At 38.4% G+C, this 24,862-nt stretch overlaps 2 protein-coding genes across 8 annotated transcripts; one reads left to right on the top strand and one right to left on the bottom strand.

Annotated features, from left to right (window-relative positions):
- Positions 1 to 2,142: 2,142 nt before the first annotated feature.
- On the bottom strand, positions 2,143 to 11,456 carry LOC105704380 (LIM domain kinase 1). Of its 5 annotated transcripts, none has more exons than XR_001104442.1 (9): positions 10,653 to 10,738; positions 10,451 to 10,565; positions 9,930 to 10,373; positions 8,888 to 8,980; positions 8,073 to 8,205; positions 7,722 to 7,954; positions 7,361 to 7,586; positions 4,432 to 7,289; positions 2,143 to 4,303 (listed from the first exon to the last, which is right to left on the bottom strand). XR_001104442.1 is itself a non-coding variant. In XM_012433562.1 (8 exons), exons 1-8 carry the CDS (start codon positions 11,386 to 11,388, stop codon positions 4,815 to 4,817), a joined length of 3,741 nt encoding a protein of 1,246 aa, XP_012288985.1. In that variant the 5' UTR covers positions 11,389 to 11,456; the 3' UTR covers positions 2,143 to 4,814. The 5 variants fall into 5 exon arrangements, 3 of the variants coding, with proteins under 3 accessions (XP_012288985.1, XP_012288966.1, XP_012288993.1); XR_001104443.1 differs by having other exon boundaries at positions 2,143 to 4,684; positions 4,752 to 7,289; XM_012433562.1 differs by lacking the exon at positions 10,653 to 10,738 and adding an exon at positions 11,367 to 11,456 and having other exon boundaries at positions 2,143 to 7,289.
- Positions 11,457 to 13,745: 2,289 nt separating this feature from the next.
- On the top strand, positions 13,746 to 19,235 carry LOC105694490 (polypeptide N-acetylgalactosaminyltransferase 3). 3 transcript variants are annotated; one of them, XM_012415206.2, is made up of 12 exons: positions 13,746 to 14,140; positions 15,262 to 15,339; positions 15,434 to 15,643; positions 16,010 to 16,119; positions 16,193 to 16,373; positions 16,448 to 16,617; positions 16,729 to 16,896; positions 16,987 to 17,086; positions 17,285 to 17,694; positions 18,135 to 18,277; positions 18,337 to 18,603; positions 18,688 to 19,235. In XM_012415206.2, exons 3-12 carry the CDS (start codon positions 15,507 to 15,509, stop codon positions 18,817 to 18,819), a joined length of 1,818 nt encoding a protein of 605 aa, XP_012270629.1. In that variant the 5' UTR covers positions 13,746 to 14,140; positions 15,262 to 15,339; positions 15,434 to 15,506; the 3' UTR covers positions 18,820 to 19,235. The 3 variants fall into 3 exon arrangements, with proteins under 3 accessions (XP_012270629.1, XP_023287836.1, XP_012270639.1); XM_023432068.1 differs by having other exon boundaries at positions 15,262 to 15,433; positions 15,506 to 15,643; XM_012415216.2 differs by having other exon boundaries at positions 15,169 to 15,643.
- The last annotated feature ends 5,627 nt before the right edge of the window (positions 19,236 to 24,862 follow it).

The following is a 24,862-nucleotide window of genomic DNA, read 5'->3' as shown; positions in this document are numbered from 1 at the left end:
TCTTTCATATCACCTTAAGATTACCAGAAAATTTATTCCTGCTGCAAGGACTGGACTTGTGGAAAGTGACGGATTTTCTCTACTGTTAAATTGGACAGTAAAAAACATCACATTACGTTAAACCGTGACATTTTTAATCCTATTCTGTTCAAGTCTTCTTACCAGGCGCGGTTTAGGTCATACGATTTCCGACATTCTCGCAAATTGAGCGACATCGAGGCGTAATACTGTTTTACAAAGGACCTCTCAATAATCCTGTGACGTTATCTACCCTGCTATCGCTGTTGCACTTTACGTCAGCATTTCTTTAGAGGGTACATCCGATTCTTACAATTTTATTAGCGATACGCTTATAAAACGCTAATATTTATATTACAGAACTGTCAAACGATGGAACTAAAAGTTAAATGCTTTTCTTTTCGCCATTAATGATTTCTTCATCCATGATTTTTCGTGGATAAAGAGCTAACAGAGCAATATGTACCCTCGCAAGAATATGCGTGTTGTAGACAAATAATGGAAATATGTACTAATTATAGCGAACAAGATCGACAATACATACAAGCATCTTACCGATTTACGGAATCTGACAATCTTAAAATGATCTTCGAAATGCGACGGATTCGGGAATTTCCAAGTCTTTACCAGATACACGGTGCATCATTCAAGATCATTAAGGTGATGTGAAAACGGCGTCAAAAAGGTTTGGTTTACGAAACTTATCTCCGAACTGGATGTACCAAATCGTTTTAAACCCTATAATGTTAATCTAGAGGCTATAAGGAAGGTCCTGACGCCCGTGAAATTTCAATTTGACGATAATTTGTTTATAGCCATTTTCAAAATTTTTTATATAAAAAAGAAAAAAAATGAATTTTCACGAGTCTCAGGGCGTACCTTAGGACATCTACTTATTCATGCGGTATGATTTGAAACAAATTGGTGCACCCAATTCGGAGAATACTTTTCACGAACGATCGACTCCTTGGATACCACTTTCACATCCCCCTAACCATTTCATGGAACGTTAAAACTACAATAACTATTATTGCTGGAGTCGAATGTTCCCCGTTACTAGACCACGTTTGCATTTATCGATAAATCCGTCGAGAGGCACGATAGTATATCACTAATCAAGCACGCGTAAGAAATGTAAAAAATCCGATCGCAAAACCCAACGTGAATTTCCGCAAGTGCGTCGAGTACCGAAACATACGCAATTAGAGGTTAACGAGTCGCAATTAACGTTAATACACGTACACATAATGCTCTTTACACGCAGGCTTTCGAAGCCTTTTTTCCGCAGATAATTCATCACTACATTACGGACCCTTTCCTCGAAGTGCGCGAATTATCGCACTTTACGACTAAAAGTTAAAAATTAGGACTCATCTAGCGAATAGATAGGTATATATTATTGTACGCGGAACGAGAGTATCTGATGTTACACTTTTAACTTAATCTTAATAGTTAATTACAACTGATTATACATCTTCCATCTAGACAATTTCCAAACACTTTCTATCACAGACAAATAACGTGTATGCAATTCTGTGGTATAAATTGAAAAGGCATTAAGATGATATGAAAGGGTCATTCTATATATCGTCCAAATATTTATGCATTATTCTTCCAATTGGATGCATCGAATCATTTGGAACTTCAGCACATGATCATGGAGGCCCTAAGAAAGAACGTGATGCTCGTAAAATTTCATTTTTAATAAAAAATTTATTTCATTTACCCCAGACTACAACCAAGAATCCATTTTTTTTTCTTATTTTTAATGAAATTTCACGAGCACTACGCTCTTCCTTAGGGCCTTCATAATTACGTGTTTAAGTTTTAAATGACTCGGTGCACCCAGTTTGTAAAAAAGTTTTATAAATATTTTTAAGTTTTATATATACAGAATGACCCTTCCATATCACCTTAAGGGGATGTGAAAGTCGCATTCGAAGGGTTAATCGTTCATGAAACTTTTCGCCGAACTGGATGCACCGAATCGTTTCGAATTTTACAACGTGAATATGGAGGCTATAAGGAAGGCCCTGACACTCATAAAATTTCAATTTTTATAAAAAATGTTGAGAATATCTATAAACAAATTTAAAAAAATTGATATTTTATGGGTGTCGGGAATTTTCTTATAATCTCCATATTTATATTGTCAAGTTTGAATCGATTCGGTATACCCAGTTTGGAGAAATGATTCATAAACTTTAACCCTTTTGACTCCACTTTCACATCATCTTAAGGAAACATGGCTTATAAAAGCCCTGTAATAAAACATTATTTTATGGCGTCGTGCCCTTTCCAAACGTTATACCAGAAAATCGCATTCGTATAAAGAAGTATATTCGATCGATTTCGCAATTAAGTACATTTTTCGTCGCAAATCTGATAGTCGCAGGCGTTCATTCAACTGCAGAATAATGTCATTCGGTTTAGTATTTTTTTTTGCTACAAGAAAATGCGTAGATCCGTTAAGTAATTTTAAAGATCCGTCACTAGAGATTCGCAATGTCGATACAAAGAAATGTCTAGTCTACGTGTACTGATAAAGATATGAATTAAAAAATATATTTCTCTGGGGGTTAAACCGTGCGGTGTGAAAGCCAGCGGCTCGTCCTGCAATTAACATTCTTTCTCTCGGAGACGCTCCAAATTATTTCCCATTTAAGAACGTAGCGATTAAAATGAGAATGAATAGACGACTCTATTATGAAAATATAACAAAATTAATAATATATTTGATTCTGTTTGCTTCACCAGTGAAGACGCATGGTAGTACGATTATTCTGAAACCGGCGTTCCGAAGGTGTGATTAATTATAAGCTATGTACATTCTTATGTATATATATATATATATATATATATAAATTAATGAATGCTTCGTACATGTCATTCCTCATTTTTGGCCACCATTGTTAATTCTTCGTTGTCGGTATTAATTACTGAATTACATATAAATTGCGACAAGAGTTTAGTATCCTTTTTTTATAATATATATGCACCGTTTCTCACATATCATTATTTTATCCAGCAGGTATGTACAACAAATAAGGGATTATTAACATTTTAGTATGACCATTTAGTAATGATTACATGTAAATGCTTGAAATTTAACGGTATACATGTAGATGCCTATTTAGAATTGTTCAATGCGCAGACTTGTTATCGTTGAAGATGCATTTATTATCGATGGATATATAAAGTTTGAGTGAAATAATACTTTCGCCACAGAATTTTTCCTTACTGCCTAATAAACCTGAACTTCTATAATTTTAATTATATGAATTTTAATGAGAATACTTCTATTAATTCGTGTAAAAACAGTAACAAATAGTTCTTAATTGGACAGAGAACTGGTCTAATTGCTCTGTCCTTTATATTTTTTTCATCTACTACTACTACTATTACAAATATAAAATAAAGTGCGAATACATACAGTTTTACAGGAGGTACAATTTACAACTGTACAGCGGCAAGATTATAAATTGATATGTTAACAAGGATAAAAATAGTGAATCTAAACATAAGAATGCCCTGTCTATGTACAAGTGTTGTTTTTGGAGTATTCAATATTTTACACCATGATTTACATATGCAACAGTAGGTTCTATCGCCTTTAGGCATATTCAATAACGCATGAGTGTGATCTTCCAGTGAATATCCAAAGAAATCGCTATAATTCTTTGTTCTAATCATCTGATTATTAAACACGGTGGATTTCACTGTAAACTGCTTTAGTTTTGTAGGTAGTTAAACTATCAGCTTTTTCTGACGTAATTTTACACGGTTTCGTTTCACCAATAAAGGTGATTGAGTGTTTCAGTCTGCTTTGTATACCATTACATTAAGCTTTAGAACATACATCTCGTCAATAGTCGACATTCGTCGTGAACTTCTTCTGGTTTCAGGAGTTATCTTGGATGGAATGTTTTTTTCAAACAGGACACACCGAATTCTGTATGCGCTGTGTATTGCATTTTACTTGAACGTTAATCTAGAGGCAAGATAATTAAGGAATGTGCTTGTTACCGAGGAATAATCCACTCTGCTCTCCCTGTATTTTTAGCCGATGCATGCACTTCATTTAAGAAATATCAACTCAAGAAATCGGTCAAGAGATTCTTTGAAATTTGACCAAAAGTACCTATTTATCAATTTATCCAACCTCTTCACATCACTCTGTTGGTCCTTCGATAAATAAATCAGACTTTTTTTATCAGTAACTTGGCTTTTTCCTGCCTGTTAACATCCTTGCACGATTACTGACAAGTAACATGCAAATACCTTCCTGTGATGGGATACAAACATGATTACACATATAGTTGTTTTCAATCGAGGTAAAATCAAAGCGCACAATGATAAAATTATAGCAAAATGGGAAATTGCTGTAGGATTTAACAATATCAAAGGCCCTACCTTTAATACTGAATGAATAATTTGTAAATAAGGTGTATGATCACTAAACAAGGGGTTCGACTCATAAAATAACCGTGGCATTTTCATCCTTAGGTACAACATTATGAGATCAAATTTGCAGTTCCAATTGACTACACTGTACATCCATATCCATATGAGCTCTACTAGTACCATCGGTTACCAGTTTATGTCATAGTTATAGCACACTGATGCGAGAGCCTCTCATTGAAGCTTCAGAGAAATTCCTCCAAACCTTTATAATTTAAAAATTCTTCAAAGGAATGATTTGTAAATCGAACCATATTCGTGTGACTACTTACAGGTGAACAGTAATTTAGTTTTTAATCTTGCAAGTAGTAAGTCGTTACCATCTTTTGATATTTTTACAAAGTTGTGCTCTCCACTGGTGTGACAGGTCGGTTAGGAGTACAGCATCGCTCCAAAGCACAACACATTTCCGTATCAGCAACTTCATCTCTCAGTTTATGAAGATCTAGGTTAGCAAAGAAGTCGCTTTTCATTGTCCCCACTGCACTGTCAGAGCCAAAACTGTCTTGCCTGCACAAATCCACGTTTTTATAGCACTCGGTGAAATCCACTAAAGAGCTGGGCTGTACAACGAAAGCACTGTTAAAAATACACGTAGCATCGGGTCTTGATTCGTTGTTTGGTTTCTCATTATCATTGTTGTTACGTATCCTATGGCTCTGTTCGCTGTCTAGTGTCGATTCAGTGCCAACTAAATCCGAATCGATTCCTGCGAACCTGGACAATTCATCTTTCTTCAGGGTGCTGTCGTTTGAACAGAAACTATCCGTATGGTAAAGATCAGTTCTCTTCAAGGTACTAGCATCAGAACCAAAACTGTCTTGTCTGTCGAGATCCTTCTTTAAGGAACTATACAGTGAGTATTCATCGAACACCTTATCCTTATTCTTCCTCAGTGTACTGCTAATCGTAGCAAAGCTTCCTTGCCTCGACAATATGCTACCAATACTAGAAGCTGTACTATCTTGCCTAGTAAATTGAATAACTTTATTATCCTTAAAGTCTTTATTTGTCGAAATCTCAGGAGGGTTAGTTTGTGTTGATTGCATCGATCGAGAGGCAACATCTAAAGAATTGTTGTTCGAAGAGCTGGTATTTGGATTGGAGAATGCATTCTTGGATTGTTCCTTCGTAGGAGATATCTTAGTTCTCCTAAGGTATGACCCCGAAGAAGACTTGGTTCCCTCGGAGCTACCTTTACCAGCATCGGTCACAGAATTTGAGCTATTGCGCCTAGAAATAGGCTTGCTCTCCTTATCCGACTTTGACTTGCCGATTTGCCTCAAATACGAGCTAACAATATGCCCCGCATCGGCCGGTAGTTTAAACATATCTAACTTAATTTCATTAGCCACGGCTTCTACTAAATTGCGAGCAGGCACTCTTGACTTCTCCGCATCTGAACTAGAACAAGTATTGACTGTGTACGACGTTTTATTGTCCATTGAGTGAGACTTTGAAGAACCTTCAAAATCAGCTGACGGATTACACTGTCCAACATATCTCATTTTTTCAACAACAGGTATCGAGATGGGCATTCCCTTTAGTTCGTTTATGTCTTTAGGAATCACTTCCGATTTCTTGTTCGAAATACTGTCCAAAGTTTCCCCCGAAAGCTTCGTTTTCCCGTTAGCTAGGCTACTCTTCTGCTTGTCAAGGTAGACATTCGCCGTTTCAACGGGTGACGAGTCCTTTGATTTATTACTGTTCTGTCTCAAATATCGCCCACTGAACCCGCTAGGATCAACGCTGATGACAAGACTGGGTTTCTCCTTATCCCCCGACACATCTTTTGGCTTCGAATTTTGCCTAGAATACCTTAAGCCTGAGTTTTCACTCGATTTGCTGCTTTGCCTGGAATACCTCCCCAAGTTACTCATCGCTTCCGGTGATTTCTTGAGGTCATTAACGGGGCTCGGTTCGCGTTCTAGAGTGCTGTCATCGCAACCACAAAAACGCTTCTTTTCCTGATGTACTTGACCCTCCTTTATCGGCTTAAGCTGTGGAGCCAAAGTCTCCGGTGTCGTGGACTCGCTGCTATTCGGACTCGGTCCTGTGTAATGTTTAATATCATGTTCCAGATCAGGCGGTAAAGGCGCACCCACTGACAAATGCATCGCCAGGCCTTCCAGCCAGACTTCGATGACTTCGAACGGTGGTCTCTTATCCGGATTCAAGTCGCAGCACAGAAACGCAATCCTATAAAAGGTTTCCGGGCAGTTCGTGCAGAACTTCTCTCTGAAAACGTTCTGGTTCAAGCCGAAGTCCGAGGACCGAGGCAGGTAATCAGGGTCAGCTTGAACGCGACCTATGATCTCGCATACGACTATTCCGAAGCTGAAGATGTCCACCTTCTCATCGTACTTGTTGCCCTTCATCATCTCTGGAGCCATCCAGTATGGATTTCCGACAACGGTGTATCGTTTCTTCCGTTCTTTCTTCGAGTTTCGAGTTTCACCCTCTGAATGCCTGCTGCAGGGTCGCTTGTCGGGGGAATTTCCGCTTTGGATTATCCTAGCTAGACCGAAGTCTGCGACCACCACAGTCTTGTCTTCTCGTACCAAACAATTGTGGGAATTTAAGTCTCGGTGGATAATATTCATGGAATGCAGATAAGCCATGCCAGCGGCGATATCTTTTGCGAACGATGTGCGCTGTTCCCAGGGGAGAAGCTCATTGGTATCGTGAAGCAAAGCTCTCAATGTACCTCCGGATATATATTCGGTAACGAGATGAAGCTTCTTATCCTTGTAAAGCACACCGATGAATCGAAGCACATTATTGTGATGTAATGACCTCAAAACCGCCACCTGTACATGGATAATTTTGATTAAAAATATACTCTCCGTCAAGCCTCGTTCTATAATCGAAGGGAACTCACCTCTTTCAAAAAGTTTTTCTGAGCCTCTTCGTCTACCCTATACAACTCTTTCAAGACCATAACCTCATTTGTGTCCCGATGTGTCACTTTATATACTTGACCGAAAAAACCTTTGCCCAGAAGTTCTCCCTTTACCAAATCACTGGCTCGGAAGATCCTTTGGTTCTTCGGTTCCACTCGGAATGACCTGGTACGACTCAAGTCGCATGTGTTTGTTGGCGAAGAACTGTGAATAAAAAAATGTTTCCACAAATTTGAATTACACATCGGAAGGGGAGTTATAAAACATAATGAATTATGATTCTTAGTAGTACTAAAATCGAATAAATAATCAATATTACAGAGGGGTAGAAAGTATTACCCATCGAGTAATCGGGACATGGAACTGCTACGCTCTTTGTTCGCAGGATCCCTGGTCCTTCGCAGCTGTCTACTTCTTGTTCCGCTGATATAACCTTCATCACGACGTTTGAATAATCTTTCTTTGCCGTCTGGACTCGTTCTTGGACTCACGGTAGTTGTCAACATAGATGAAGAGGCACTTGGAAACGAAGGTCGTCGTGACACTGCGTCCGGATCGTGTTCTATCGTTAACTGAAAGAGTGTTCCTTTTTCATATAATACTTAAAAATTCACACAATTGAGGTAGAAAAAGCAGATTATTAAATTTTATGACATCTTGTAAATGGACGTCTCATTTAAATCAACCCACCTGCAGAACGGTATCTGAATATCTAATTAGATGTTCGATGTTTTCTATAGGTTGCTCCTTGACAGGTGTCCCATTTACTTCCAGGATTCTGTCTCCGATATGCAGAGACATAAGATCATTGGACATGTTTAATCTGTAACATTTTATTACATCGTGTCATTAAATTCCTATGACGATAACATCCCACAATTGCATTGACACGTGCAAAACATTGCAGAACACTGCATGCATGTGCATGACTAAAATGTCACATAACATACTGTGATACAATGAAACACAATACTTATTCAATATAAATTTCCATGAACTAATGATTCGTAAGAAAACATTACAAGAACCTTTTCTTGCTTACGGAACTTTGGAATCATTATAATTTACTGGCATTGTTTAGTGAAGTTCTTAATCACGTTTCATGTTACATTTTTTAGGGAGACAAAATATACATCTACTTTTACAAATATTAAAAAGTAATTTAACAATGCAAGGAATGGTGCAGAAAATGGAAACGTTTTCATCTAAAAATAAGTTTTGTGCCAGTCGATTGTTACTTATATTATAACTAACACTCACATCAATATAATTTACATCTAGTACCATAATTAAAGTGTAACAACCATTTGTAAAAAGTAAGTAACGTATTAATCAGGATATAACGATTAATGCTAATAATGCAAACAACCATTTAAAGAATGAAAAGCAGTCTCACAAAATAAACCCATTCAACGTACACATATAATTGCGATTAATTTATTACATTATATAAAGCCAGCTATGGATGTGGTCAGGTTTAGTGCATATTATTCGTTATGAAATACCTATGATTAGAGAAGTGGCAGCATAGCCTAAACAGAACCTCCATCACGGAGGCCACCAGCTTACTGATCTTTCCACGAACATTTCTTATTAACCTGCGTTTTAGTTCACAGTTATTAGAATATAGCCATTCCAATCAACCCTTAAATATTCAACGGTTCACTGATAAATAAAAGTATCTGCCCTAACAAGTTTTATGAGAACTAAAAACATGAAAACAATAATAACATAATTAATAATTCAAATAATTGTGAAAAAGCTTATTGAATGACAAAAGAATATTTAAGGGTTTTACTATTTTACTTATTAATAATGGAGAAAGGCAAATACATTTGTCCCAATTCAAATATCAGTTATACGCTTTCAATGACACATTTGGCAGCATGATTAATAAAGTTTGAGAAATTCAGTAATCAGTTAGCATGTGTTACATGCTAAAAAAAAAAAAGTCCCCTTACATTAATTTAAAGGTATTCTGGAATACAAGGATAATCCGTGACTCTTGAAATAAATTAAAAAATAGCCACAAGCGTTATTATAAAGTAGAGAACATAAAACATTGATGTACAAAAGCAAAAAAGATTGGTAACTTATGAAAATATATCGTGTCATGTACTCTATTTTGTATGAAAATTATTTTCCATATTGAAAATGCTTTGTCTTATTTACGTAATATATTTTATGCATTCAAGTCTGTAAAAGAATTTAAATAATTTAAAAACATTTTGAAATAATTATTGCATTAACATTCATACCCATAGCACAAGATATTAAATTTGCATTTAATATAACGGTTACTTGTAAGCTTAAGAACACGCATGTTACAGTAATTACGTTGAAAAATATAACGATAGAAAAACATCGACCAAACCGACCATTGGTACATATAATCAGTTTCGTCCAGGTTTATTTTTAAAATGCTATACCCATAAAATATCTAGCATTTCAAGATATGTACGCAGAATGTTGCATTCATTACATTGTAAGTAAGCAAAAAATAAATTTAAACAAAAAAAATCTAATACGTAATTAACTTTGACTTACTCCGAAATGCGCAGTAATGCACTGCCTCCGCTTCGTGGACTGGGGGTCGTATCCAAAGTGAGTTTAATTCCTCTTTCTTTTTCAGGATCAGTGGTGTTGGGAGGAATCTCTACCAGTCTTATACTGTGTGGTTTTCTGATGAATGGATAATTTGCCGTTTTGTTGAGAGGCTGCATTTGTCTCTTGTAACAGATGCCACAATAAAGTTTAGACCTCTCGACAAGAGCATAACTCTCTCCATCTCCAATAAAGGTACCACAGAAATTGCAAGCAAAACATTCTGGATGAAATTTGTGATCTCCGGCCAACATTACTGGTCCCGTAATGATGTGGCCGCAACCCTGACAGGCTTCTCCATATGCAGCCCAATAGTCTTCTTTACAAAATAAGAGTCCATCTTTCTCAAAATACCAAGAAGACAGGGAAGCATCGCAAGCAGAACACCTAAAAATAATAACAATGTGGTAAAATCACAAAGGATACAGGGAAACTTTAAAACATTATCAAGAAGTAAATAATACCGAAAGCAATCGATATGCCATTCCTGGTTTAACGCCTGAACAAATTCATCCTCATCGATGGCATTTAAACAGCCAGCGCAAACTAACGTCCCTCCGCCTTCGCCTTCTCCAGGATCTAGAGCAAAACAATAAAATCAGGCAACATAGACGACGTATTCCTTTCCGTCCATAGAAATTTTCAAAATTATCGCTTCGAACTTACAAAAAAAGATCACTATTAATTTAGTGAAATCAGCAGAGATACCAGATCGCATCACGCAAATTTAAATCAACGAGGATGAGATTAAGTATCTGACCTCAAATAAACTACGTCAAACTAAATTGACACACTTTTATATTTCTAGTTAAATGGGATGCTAGTTTATTAAGGGTCATTATACCAATATCCAGTTGAACTCGGACACCTTGATGAAAGAAAATCATCACTCGGTAATACGCATTTGGAATGAGCTACTTCTGTCGGCATGCAAGATAAACTTTTAAAAATACATTCATAAGTATATCATCAAGAAAACTGCTGTCAAAAAAACTCAGAATAATATGGGAACAATCACGTCTGCCAGTTACTGGCAGACGACTTCCCAAACAGGCCTGACGTTTAGTAACCGTCCGAGGTATTTATAAGACGTGGCGAAGTGCCGTAACCTCGGACGCCTGACAATCGGGAGATCACAATCGTATCAATATGCAAATCCCGCATCTACGCGTGTAAATAGAAGCAAAACGAAGGCAAAACTACGGCAAAAGAGAGTCGGAGGGGACAGGACGCCCACACGCTGTAAGCGACATCAGCTAACTTTCTTAAGAATGCTTGTGTTTTCACATTTCTTTCTCGAGCACAATGAGCGTTTCTCTAGGATCACTTAGTAATGAAACGGAGGACGAAATTACTTCATAATCCGCTTCGAAATCCTACCATTTGATGTGATTTCATCCATCACTGCATGAAGATTGACACACTCCCACTAACCAACAGGCAACCGTTGAACGCAGTGTTAGTTCTGTGAGGATCGACTGACGTTTCTGCGAATGGGATGGAGAATCGAGATATATCGATACTCGACGGTATCGACAGAGAGAAGACGAGAGTAGCAGCAGATCTCTGGGTAGCAGCAGAGAGAAGATGAGAGTAACCAGGCCCCCTACTTCATAACTATTGCGCAGTGCTGCCCTCGCGGTAGCTGAGGCATCGAAAGGCGCGATATGTCGGTAAACGTAGAGTCCAGTCTGATTTGGTTGAGCTAGCGCAGAGCCGAGAAGCAGTTACCTACTGACATTTATCGACAGAAACTCGTTATACACCAGATACAATCATACTCTAAAATACCGATTAGAACTGTAATTGAATGCAGATGCGGAGCGTTGGGCTTAGCGGCGTTCACGTACGGAACCTACATGCAGCGAATCTGTGCGATTGCGATTGTTCCTAGAAACATTCGCGCGTCCCAATCAGCCAAGCGCCAAACTACGATTCGAGGCACGAGCATGCATGTTTCGACCCTCGCAGTCATAGGAGTATGCGTGAGAGTCAAATGCTGTGAAAAACCTTCCGAGGCTTACCTAGTCGCGGATGTAAGCCGAGCCATGTCGTGTATGATTTTTATTTTTGCTTACATAAGAATAAATAGATATTTCTTTTGTTATTTCATTTGGTTGTATCTGTTGGCAATGGAGCAAATTTATTTTCCGGGTAGTCAAACAAATTATGAAGTATTAATAAATAAACATCGTATATAATATCAACTTCATGTCGATAAACTTGAAATTTCTCATCATTAGGAAGCATTCTTTCCATAAATTAGTATAAATTGAGACCGTACACTTCACTCAACAGTTTCTCCGATGACATACTAATTTGCGTAAAGAATGCTTCCTCATGATGAGAAATTGGAAGTTGTTCGACATGAAGCTGATATTATAAACGATGATTATTTATTGATATTTCATAATTTGTTTAACTACCGGTAAAATAAATTTGCTCCATTGTCAACAGATACAACCAAATGGAATGCCAAAAGAAATATCTATTTATTCTTATGTAAGGGAAAATAAATATTATAACCGACATGGCTCGGCTTACATCCGCGACTAGATAGGCCTCGAGAGGTTTTTCGCCGCATCGACTCTCACGCATACTCGCTTTGAGTACAAGGATCGAACACATGCATGCCACGCCTCGAATTGTAGCTTGGCGCTTGGCTGGTTGGGACGCGCGAATATTTCTAGGAACAATCGCACTCGCGCAGATTCGCTGCATGTAGGTTCCGTATGTGACACCGCCATGCCCAATGCTCAGCGTCTGCATTCGATTACAGTGTTAATCGGTATTTCAGAGTATGATTGTATCTGGGTGTGTAACGACTTTCTGTCGGTAAATATCAGTGAGTAACTGCTTCTCGGCTCTGCGCTAGCTCAACCAAATCAGACTGGACTCTACGTTTACCGACGTATCGCGCTTTTCGATGCCTCAGCTACCGCGAGGGCAGCACTGCGCAATAGTTATGAAGTAGGGGGCCTGGCTACTCTCATGTTCTCTCTGGACCATGTAACCACGTCTCCATCGTACTGGTAAATCCGTGAATTATCGGGCAGGTATCGGGTTTGGATTCAGTACATCGCATGTCTTCATCGAATTAATAAACACGCAGATTCGATGTGCCGCCACCTTGGGATCAGTGCTCAAACTATATTCATACACAAAACTGGCTATGTAGGTAAATATAGAATCCTACTTAATCATCGGAATTCTGTTTTACTAACGGGCAGTGAACGACCCCAGCCACACGTAATTTCCCATAAATGATACATACAAATCACTCCATTTCGCTTCGAAAATAACGGAGATAAGATGACACGTTAATTACCCTTATAATACAGTAAACCCTAATAAAAGATAATAATGATTAATGTACGCATGACATGTAAACATAGCTTTATCAAGAAACGAAATAAAAATCAGAGAAAAATAAACTTTATATTATGAAAATCTAGAAGATTGATGATATCAACTATACCTTCAGCGTTATCGACAACATAGTACAAAATCTGCAACGTTTTTGGTGTTATAAAAGTATGATATATTTTATAAATACTTTGACTTTATCACTTCCATAGAATGATCCTTTCATAACACCTTGATATTGCATTAGCTATACTTAATTCTCAAATAATATTTACGAATCGAATATCGAAACTGAACCTCAATTTATAATTCTACTCGCTGGTCAGAATTTCGATTCTTGCTTCCTTCCTTTCAACCTGTTTGCCCCTCTCCTCGCACCTTGAAGCCTCTAGAAGGCAATAACGTTGGCCTCTACAGTTGTCTACAGTCAACCTGCGGAACGTACATATACTATAGCAGTTCCTACACTTCATCCATTTAATTTTAGTTGCCTCTGGTCGCCTTTGCTGGCCACGTCGATACAGCGTCGGCGTCTTCTGCGAAGACCGGCGACCGGCAGGGCCGAATTTCCTTGCGGATCTTTGGTTTGGGTGAAAAATTCACGCGAATCACTCTTTGGAGCCGACTAAGAGCTTAAAATTGTGCAATCTGTAGTCAAACCAGCGCCGATGCAGCTCCTCGGGGATCGACACGTACGAAAAACTCGGAGGCCAGTTACCGTTGTAAACAGACAGTGAAAGGAATGCACCCGGACGGTATGATGTACAGTGCACCGAAGTCGTGACCAGGTACGGTAACATTGAAGTATTTTATGCTAATATTTAAGAGGATATGACAGCGGCATCTAAAGAGTCGTTCATGAAACTTTTCTACGAACTGGCAGTGCTGAATCGTTTCAAATTTTACAATGTGAATGTGGAGGCTATAAGGAAGATCCTCAGACTCATGAAATTTCATTTTTTTTTAATAACCAATTTTACAAATGTTTGTGAACAGATTTAAAAAAAATTGAAATTTTATGAGTTTCAGGACCTTCCTTATACCCTTCATATATATATATATTGTAATGTTTGAATCGATTCGGTATAAACAGTTTGGAGAAAAGTTTCATGAACGAGAACACTTTGATGCCAGTTTCACATCACCTTAACACATTCGCGACCGCTGACGTGAATTCACGTCATTTTAAATTCTATTCCTGATTGCCGCTGACGTGAATCACGTCCATGACGATACACGATACAAGTTTGCGGCAACCAGTTTCAGAATTTCATTATTTTCGCTGGTACTCAGTATTTAAAACGGAAACAATTTGCCGGTCGCGAATGTGTTAAGGTGACAAGATCAGTTTATGTACATAAAACGTCAAAGTATTTGTAAAACTCTTCTCCAAACTGGGTGCACCGAATCATTTGAAACTTCAGTAAGTGATTATGGAGGTCCTAATGAAGAACGTGGTGCTCATGAAATTTCATTTTTCAAAAAAAAAAGAAACGTATTCATTCCGGGCAAGAACAAAAGAAAGACATTTTCTCGAAAAAATGAACTTTCGCGTGTTTCAAGACGTTCATTAGGATCTTCATAATTACGTGTTAAAGTTTCAAATTATTCGAGCACCCAGTTTGAAGAAACGTTTTATAAATATTTTGACCTTTTTGATATATAATAGATAGAATAACCCTTTCATAACGCCTTAAGTATACGGTGATACAATAAAATTGGTATACGCGCAAAATCATTATCTAAAAATTTAGATACGTTTGGTCTTGATATTGCGTTTTATCCGTCTTTTAAATAATCTTTTCTTTTAATTCAGATACCCAATCGCGTTCTCTTCTCTTGGAAATCTTTTTTATGATATTCGAGTCGACTTCCTAGTGCCTGGTGATAAGGAAGTTTCTTCTTACAGTGGTTAATCTCCAGCAAAGTGACGATAACGTGGTGATGACCCGACCGGGCGAGAACACGGAATTCGCGATAGCGGAAGGTGAAACACTTCGATGAACTCGTGTCAGCTGGCTGGCTGAATCAAATGAGTCAAAACTTCCGAAATTTCATCAGCGCTGTTTTTCTTCGGCCAGGTCGGTGACTAGATCGTCTCTCGCCTTGAAGTCATTCGAAGATGAGAGCTTGCTGATAAAACATCTCTTCAGGATGTGGCCAAGATTAACGAGACTGCGTCGGGTCTGGCCGGCATTGTTGTTGATTGTCGTCGTCATCTGTATCTTTGTCGTCTGGCCGAGGGTCCAGCAGGAGAACAACGACCTTCAAGACGACGACTTCCCTATGCGGTATAAAAATATTAAGATTTTCCTTCATGAATGAAGAGGCTGTAAAAGTGGCATCATTCATGAAACGTTTCTCCAAACTGGGTGTACCGCGAAATTTCAATTAAAAAAAAGAAAAGAAGTATCCTGAACAAGAACCAGAAAGAAATTTTGATCATGAGTTTCAAGACATTTATTAGGACCTCCATGTTCAAATTTTAAAATGTCGAATTATTCGGTACACCCAGTGTCAAGATCACCGGAAAGTTCATAAATCAAGAATTCGTAAAATTCTTAATGTAATATCAAACTTGGAACGAAATGAATTTATAATGATAAAAAGTCCCATAGCGAGTGCAAGTTGTACAATTTTTGTTTGCATTATTACAGGAGGTTTGGTGACCAAAGTAATTATGTAGACCGTAGAGGCATCCATGTCGTGATTGGCCATTACGTGGGAGACTCCATAGATACTTCTAAAATACCAAACATAACAAAAGGTAAGACATTAGTCAATTTTAAATTACGCTATCAACGCAGTAGTGGATATTATCTTACGTGCATACATTTCAGATATAATTAACAAGAACATGTTCAATCCTCGACCGAATGCCGGCAGGAACGGCGAGCCAGTGGCGATATCCCCGAAAGATATGTACGTGATGCGACAACTCTTCCAAATAAACAGATTCAATTTGATGGCGAGTGACCGTATCCCGCTCAACAGAACATTACCTGACGTCAGGAAGAAGAAGTGTGTGAAATCTATGTACAGTTTTAATCAATCGGATCGTTAATAACGAATATGTAACAGCTGATCAATCACAGGTGCATCTCGAGGTACCAAAATTCATCAGGACTGCCGAAGACATCAGTCATTATCGTATTTCATAACGAAGCTTGGAGCACTCTTCTCAGGACAGTTCACAGCGTCATCGGTCGGTCACCGAAACAATTGTTGCAAGAGATAATTCTCGTCGATGACAACAGCGACAGAGGTGAGCATATTTTCCTTCCGTTAAAATAATTTCTTAAAGCTACGGTTGCGATATTTCGTAATTCTTCAGTAAAATTATGTTAAAACCTGTATTTCCTCTGTGATATTGCAGAATTTTTGCGAAGTCAGCTAGATGAGTACGTGAGACGATTGGAAGTGCCCGTGCGAATCCTCCGTTCTGAAAAAAGGATCGGATTAGTGAATGCCAGACTCTTGGGAGCTAATAAGGCGAGAGGAAAGGTCCTTACATTCCTAGACGCTCATTGTGAATGCACCGTTGGTAGGTAAGCTCCGTTAGATCTAAATTATGATGTAAATGTAAATCGCCTTGCGAGGGTCGGTGACATAATCCCTTTTGCTGACATCTTAGGGTGGTTGGAACCTCTTCTTGAAGCGGTCGCCCAGAACAGAACTAGAGTGGTTTCACCTGTAATCGACATCATTAACGATGACACCTTCAGCTACACGAGGTATCCTAATTTTGTAAAACTAATTAACCGTATATAAATATCCAATAATATAGATATCATAAAGGAGATACAAATTCTCAGCCGAAACATTGCAGAAGGCATCTCAAATTCGACTGTGCACGTTGAGCTGTTATTTTTAAATACATTAATGTCGCGTTAATAAAGCTCGTACAATGTTAATAGTTATTTTCGTTTCAGATCCTTTGAACTGCACTGGGGTGCCTTCAATTGGGACCTCCATTTTCGTTGGTTGACTCTTAACGGTCCATTGTTGAAACAACGTCGAGACAATATCGTGGAGCCGTTTAAGACCCCGGCTATGGCTGGAGGTCTCTTCTCAATGGACCGAAATTATTTTTTCGAACTCGGTAGTTACGATGATCAAATGCGAATTTGGGGTGGGGAGAATCTTGAGCTTTCTTTCCGTGTCTGGCAGTGTGGAGGAAGTGTCGAAATAGCACCTTGTTCGCATGTTGGTCATCTTTTCCGAAAGTCATCACCTTACACTTTTCCCGGAGGAGTGGGTGAAATTCTGTATTCCAATTTAGCTCGGGTTGCTCTGGTGTGGATGGACGATTGGGCAGAATTCTACTTTAAGTTTAATCCTGGTGAGTGATATGAAAGGTTCATCTTGTATATATCAAAACATAAAAGTATTTATATACCCCCAAACTGCGTGCACCGAATAATCTGAAACTTAAACACGTGATTACGGAGGTCCTGACGAAAGTCTTGAAACTCACGAAATTTCATTTTTCGACAAAAAAATTATTTTCTTTTAGTTCTTGTCTGGGATACATATAATATATTGTTCGAAAAATAAAATTTCGCGCGATTGTAGACCTTCATTAGGAGTCGATAATATCAACAAATTGTAATATATTATATGTCATATACACGTTTCTCTTAAAAATGTTGAACGTTAGTCTTCTAGCGGCGAAGTATTAGCTCGACAATGAACGTTACTTCTAATAATCTATTTCCTATTTTTACGATACTGCAGTTACTTCCTTGCAAACAATTCCGTAATATTTTGTCTTCAAAACAGAGGCTGCAAGATTGAGAGATAAGCAACAAATCCGATCGAGGTTGGCTCTGCGACAGAAGTTGCAATGTAAGAGTTTCGAGTGGTACTTGGATAATGTCTGGCCTGATCACTTTTTCCCAAAGGATGACCGGTTCTTCGGAAGGGTAAGATGAAAAGAAATGCGATCATTGAATTGAATTATACCTGGTTATTTATATTTTAGATTGTCCACGTGTCCTCGAAAAAATGCATGATGCGACTCATGGCGAAGACCACTTTCTCTCAACCCTCTGGGTATGCAATTCTGGAACCGTGCATCGAACCGCCAACCCTCAGTCAAATGTTCGTAATTAGGAAAGACGATGTTGTAATGACTGACGAAAGTGTGTGCCTTGATGCATCGGAACGTGATACTCGTCATAAGACCCCTAGAGTTAAGATCATGACATGTAACGGTCACTCAAGACAGAAGTGGCGGTATGATCCAAAGGTGAATTTCCATATTTGGCATATTTGCACGACCGTGATCTAGATCTATGATACAAAGTTTTATCACAATTATTTATCGTTTCAGACTAAAGCATTCCGACATACATCATCCGACATGTGCCTTCAAGCATCATCGAACACAGAGGGACCAGTGATAGCACCCTGCAATGGGAACATAGAACAACACTGGCTCTTGGAGGCGATACTCTGGAAATAGGCTGATTCATAATCATAAGATCATTAATTCATAAACATCTTATTCACTTACGAAAATGTTAATATTGTAATTTTTATACTGTCGACATTTAGGATATTAAAAGTCAACGTTAGGTCAAGACCATCAGGGACCCGATTCTCGAGTTCGTACGGATTTGTTTCGCATACGAATAGACTTGCATGAATAATTTTGCACTGTTGCGAAGTCGTGTCATTGGTCAACATTTGAAAATTGTAGACAAAATTGTTACTTTCGCATACGAATGTTGATCGTGTAAACTCGAGAATAGGGTCCCTGGAACGTGAACAAATCACCACTATTATGTGATTTTAAGAGCTAATGAACTTTTGTATACATTAAATAGAAACATAAATCATAAATTGAACGACTTTAATGTCATTTTTGAAAAACGTAAATGCGATTGAAAATTAATTGGACCTAGTCTTTCCTGAACGGCGATTCATTAGACTGAATTTAATTCATTTTAAGATAGCACACGATATAGACAAAAAATCTATACAATCCGTGTGACCTGTGCGACATATATATCCGTACATAGTTTTGAGAATAATCGTAATCGACGCGCAAATGCAATAATTAATAGAGTCTAAAGTTCTTACAGATGCGGTGACGCACCGATTGCAACCTGTTATTATCTATCCATCTTCCAGTACCTTTTCATTTTTCCTCTAAGAGGAACAATTAATTATTTTTCCACAATTCCGTGAAATCGACTCATCGCTTCGATTTGCATGGTCCATTTTAAAATTGCCTCGTCGGGACTTCAAACGTTTATTTTCATGTCTTGATCTCGTCATCAATACGTGTGGATCAAGTCATGAAGTTAAGGGTTTTAATTTTCATAATGACGTAAGACGCGTTTTATACAACGTGTCTATTGTATCGTTTTACTAACTTAATTAATAAATTTATGAATTGTAGTAGCAAGTGGTTCGCTGAGTCGGTCGTTTGCAATGATATAATGATAATTTGCGTTTTCATAATTGCTTTTAGAACCGTGTTAACAGCTCAGTAGCAGTCAACTGCGAGTTAGTCGAACAAAAACATTCTTTCTCTTTTTAACGGTGCTGGCTACTCATAAGGCTCTTCAAGTTCTTCTTCGGTCATTATTCCGGCGAACATTTATGCATTGTTAGTGATTCACCGCCCGTTAAGGGTATCAGGGATGAGCCAGCTCTGTTGTCATCATCTTCGAGGTCGAACGTACGAACGTTCCAATTTGTCGTCGGACTATACGTGGTCATGGATCTATGGATGAATGTCGAGGAGAATGACGCATGGGTGCGTCTGTTCATTTTTACGAAGAGGCGTCTAAGAACTTCTTTTAAGGAACTGCGATAGAAGAGCGTCATTTAAGGTACGACATGACCGACTCCAATTGTCCCGATACTGAAATAAAATTTGATAAGTACTTAAACTAATTGCTTAAGGTGTGATAAAAGTGTCATTCGTATATGCCAAAAACTCAAAATATTCGTGAAACATTTCTTCAAACTGAGTGCATCGAATAATTTGGAACTTTAAGGTGTTACGAAAGGGTCATTCTATGTATAATAAAACGTCAAAATATTTATACAATTTTTCTCCAAAGTGGGCGAATAATTTAAAATTTCCGCACGTTATTATGGAGGATCTAAGGAAAAACGCGGTGCTCATGAAATTTCATTAAAAAAAATAAATAAAAAAAACATCCTTGGTTCTAGTCCGGAATAAATAACAAATATTTTGGTTGAAAAATGAAATTTCATGAGCGTCGCGTTCTTCCTTAGAGTCTCCATGATCACGCGCTAAAGTTTAATATGATTTGATACCTCCAGTGTGGAGGAAAGTGTTATAAATATTTCTACATTTTATATGTATAGAATGACCTTTTCATATTATCTTAAATAAATCTATTATTGTAAAAGCTTCCCAGGATATGGAAGGTAAGAAAAAGTGGAAAACGGGGCGCGAGAAATATTCCCCAGCTAATGAACCAGATCCGCGCGTGACGAATCTCGCACGTGGATGTTCACTAACGATGCGATCTACCTATTTTATTTACGATCAAGGCTTTCAGCTTGCTTAGCATTCGCCGATAATCGAGAGCAGGCAAATGCGTAAAGCGAAGGCTGTCGGCCATTTAACGCCCTAGGATAATTCTCGTGAAGATTTTCAAAGGCGGTCGCTTCTGCGAACGATGCGTCCCTGTAGAGTTAATGACGCATCTTCCGCGTGCCTGATTCCACCTATTTAGTGCTTCTTAATTTTACGATCTCTCGATTTCTTCCAAGACTGCTCCTCCGAAGGCTTCGCCCTTGCCCAGTTCGAGCAGACGACGTCGATTCGGTTTTTCCCAACTCGAGACTTTCCAGAGGAATTTCCCAGAAACAGAAATAGGTTAGATTTCGATGCTCTTGAGTATTAAAAGTTAAGATTCGAATTAGTAAAAAAACTGGAGAGTATTGATGAAAGCATCTGAGCTTAAGGTGACACGAAAGTGTCGTCTCAGAGGTTTATGTGAAACTTTAACCGAACTGAGTAGTCCGAATCATTTGAAAATGTAACGCGTGAATGAGGAAACCCGAAGTAAGGTTTCGATACCCAGGAAATATCATTTTGAAAAATTTTTTCATGGGCATTTTTTCAATTCGTTGTAAAGTGTTTAATTTCACGAGTTTAGGACCTTCCGCCAGGCTTCCATATTCACACGGTGAGATTTTAAACAATTTGGTACACCATGCTCGGAGAAAAGTTAAATAACTGACTCCTTAAACGCTACTTTCATATCACCTTAAGGGCTCGCTAAAGGTATGTCGGCCATTTTGAGTCACGACGTGAAAGATGAGGAAATCACTTAAAACTCCCTGCAGAGGAAGCCGATTCGTTTTTTATTAGATTAGATAATACTCACAAGTACTAAGAATTTCGATTTAAATTAATAAAATTTCGATAATGTTAAAGGTTCTTGAATAGCCAAGTCGATCGTATTGAGTCGTGATAGAGGTGCGGAAATTGCGTAAAATTCGGTCAAAATTCCTCGCCTCTGACGTCACGACTCAATATGGTCGACTTGCCTTTATCAAGTTTTTGGCCCTTAACCCTATTTTTACGCATATTAACATGCATTGGATCAATATGAAGTCTTACTTGGCTTGAAGAAGGAAGCGCATGGAGGAGTTCCTCGATAGGATTACGTCCGCTAATTGCGAGTTCCCCAGGTTTGCGGTAGGTGCGCTGCGCTCGTTACGTGGCGTCGGCACAGTTTGCGCATCTAGGTCAAAGTCGCGTCCCCCGCGAGGCCAGGAGATTCCTCTGCCGACCTCCACAGGGTCTAACAGGTCGTTCCAATTACTCGCCTCCAAGTTTGGATGAGATGAGCGGGCTCTTTATTTATGGTTTCGTAGCGGCCTGGAAAGGTCGCGCGACCCTCGTCAGCAGGAAACCGCCATATTGTTTCCCTCGAGGATGCGTCTGTTTACACCGCGGGGGTTAGGTGATTAAAGAAAGCAAGAGTAACGAGACCAACGCAGCACGCGAGATAATTCGCGCGTAGTGGGATTCCTTTTTGCTAAATCCTTAGACGGAATTTGGAATTTAGTAAAGTATTGTTATATTTGAACGTCTCTTGAAGGTGTAAGTACGACTTACAGGAAACGAAATATTTCTATTTTTTCAGTGGTTTTCTTAGAATCTGTTATTCACTTCCGGTTATCAACTAGGAGAAACCATATTGTTTTTTCGGAGGACGTGTCTGTTTACACCGCAGGGATCAAGGCGGTTAAAGGAAACAAGAGTAACGAGACCAGTGCGGCGGGATTCCTTATTACTAAATCGTTACATGGAATTGGAAATTAAATAAAGCGCGTCACCGTACTTCAGCTTTTTTAAAAGATTAATTAGAATAAACTCTCTATTTATTTATAAATTTCTCTAAAGAAATGTAGAAAAGGTCGTAAGGCGGTAGCAGAAAATACGTTAATAAGATTCTGTTAACTTTTGTCATTGTTATAGAAATACGAAATGGAGAAAATGAAAACAGTAGTCGTGACATTTTCGCATCAGGAAGTAAAGGTAAAAATAATACCAAAATTAAATTCTGTTAATATTTCTTTCATCTCGTTGCATATGTACGAAACGGAGGAAATGAAAAAAAATGGCGTCGCATTTTCTCTTCCCGAAGAGGTCAGAAAAATACATGAATAAAATTCAATTAACCTTTTGCTTTGTTTTATTGCAGGTGTACGTAGATGGGAATAAAGACGTCGCATTTACGGAAATCACCGATGAAATCACTTACCTTAGCTGGAACTTCTTGCAACTCCGACTTGAAGTAAACTCGCCATAAAGACGCGAGTTATCCGCGGCCAACTCTGGCCGAGATGAATCGACTGTTTATTTTTGGATTCCAATCGTCCTGCAAAGGTCGGCTGACCCCCAATACATAGGAAGAGGTCGTGTTATAATTCTTGAAGACGTGCGAACGAGTTGCCATGACTTTGTGGGGGGTTCACGTGTCTTCCGATATCGAAAGCCGGTCGGTTGTGTTATTTTGTCGCGTGTCCGGCGACCGTGCTCGTGGAAAATGTTTCCTTGCAGCGGATTAAAGTTAATGCGAATATTCATATGAGAAGTTTACGGCTTCCCGTCACTTAGGAAATGCGGGAACATCAATTTGTACGTCCAATTAAAAATTGTACGCGGAATGCGGTTCGCTCGGTTTGAAGTGATCCACTTCGACGTCCATTTTTCTTGGCCGGGTGGATCGAGTTCTTTGGAATTTAATGAAAATTACCTGTTTAGTATAAGAAAATTCCGGTTTTATATAACACAGAGGATTTGGGTCGTTCACATAATATATCTATGTAATAATTTGTCGTACTATACGGGTCTCAACGCGCCATTGAACGTTAGTTAACTTTGAACTGTTAATTCTAAAATTTATTGTAAATGTTCAGTTGATCTTTTTGTAATTTAGTTCTTTGAGAAGGGCCTTTAATTGCAAATTTATTTAAATAGAACTGAGGTAGGTAAAAATGGCTGACACTCGGTGGTCAATTGAGAGCGCGTTACTCAATACTTCGGGATTGGTATTACATGAACCGAGCATATGTACTGCCGTCAATCGCGGTCGGCTAATACTTGGGATAAGGCTTACAGTTATTATTAGTACAGCAGTAATTGACATCCTGTAAGAAATGCGTTCGATAGAAAGAGTCAGGAATTCCCAATAACTATATTCATTATGCGCTATAACTCTGATAAGAAAAAAAGTTATTACGCCCACTTTTCTAGAAAAATTCTATTTTGCATAATTGCGCTTGTAAAAAGCGTAAACAAATTCCTCGAATGAATTCCCTACCAAATAGTTAAGAAATTAATCTAATCTAACCTAATGCCATTTACTATTATAAAAGAAGCTATTAAGGTGTTATGAAAGAGTCATTCTATACATATCAGAACGTCAAAATATTTATAAAACTTTTCTCCAAAATGGGTGCACCGAATAATATGAAACTTTAACGCGTGATCATTGATGTTTTACTGAAGGTCTTGAAACTCGCGAAATTTTATTTTTCGAAAGAAAATGTTGTATTTATCCCGGACAAAAACAAAAAAAAGAAATTTTTGTCTGGAAATAAAATTTCGCGAGTTTTAAGATCTTCATTAGGACCTCCATAATCACGTGTTACAATTTCGAATTATTTGATGCACCCATTTTGGATGAATATTTATAAATATTTTGACGTTTAAATATGTATACATGACACTTTCATAATACCTTAACGGCCTGTAAGTTATATTATTGGTGGATCCACAGACCTGTTAGCACTTAAAACCGCTAATCTATGGAAAGTTAATGGGGGAAATGTGATTTTCGCATGATGTACAATAGCGGACATGAATGTCTCCCCTGCAGATACGGCATCGCCTGTGCAGGATGGGAGGGCATTGATGTCTCCCAGTGTACAATGGCGGACATAAATGCCTCCCCTGCAGATACGGCATCGCCTGTGCAGGATGGGAGGGCATTGATGTCTCC

Source organism: Orussus abietinus, unplaced genomic scaffold (assembly GCF_000612105.2).
Source record: "Orussus abietinus isolate OABI.00-Male unplaced genomic scaffold, Oabi_2.0 scaffold53, whole genome shotgun sequence".
Classification (NCBI taxonomy): domain Eukaryota; kingdom Metazoa; phylum Arthropoda; class Insecta; order Hymenoptera; family Orussidae; genus Orussus; species Orussus abietinus.
Note: the sequence above shows the minus strand (reverse complement) of the source record. Positions and strands in the feature narration are given on the sequence as shown.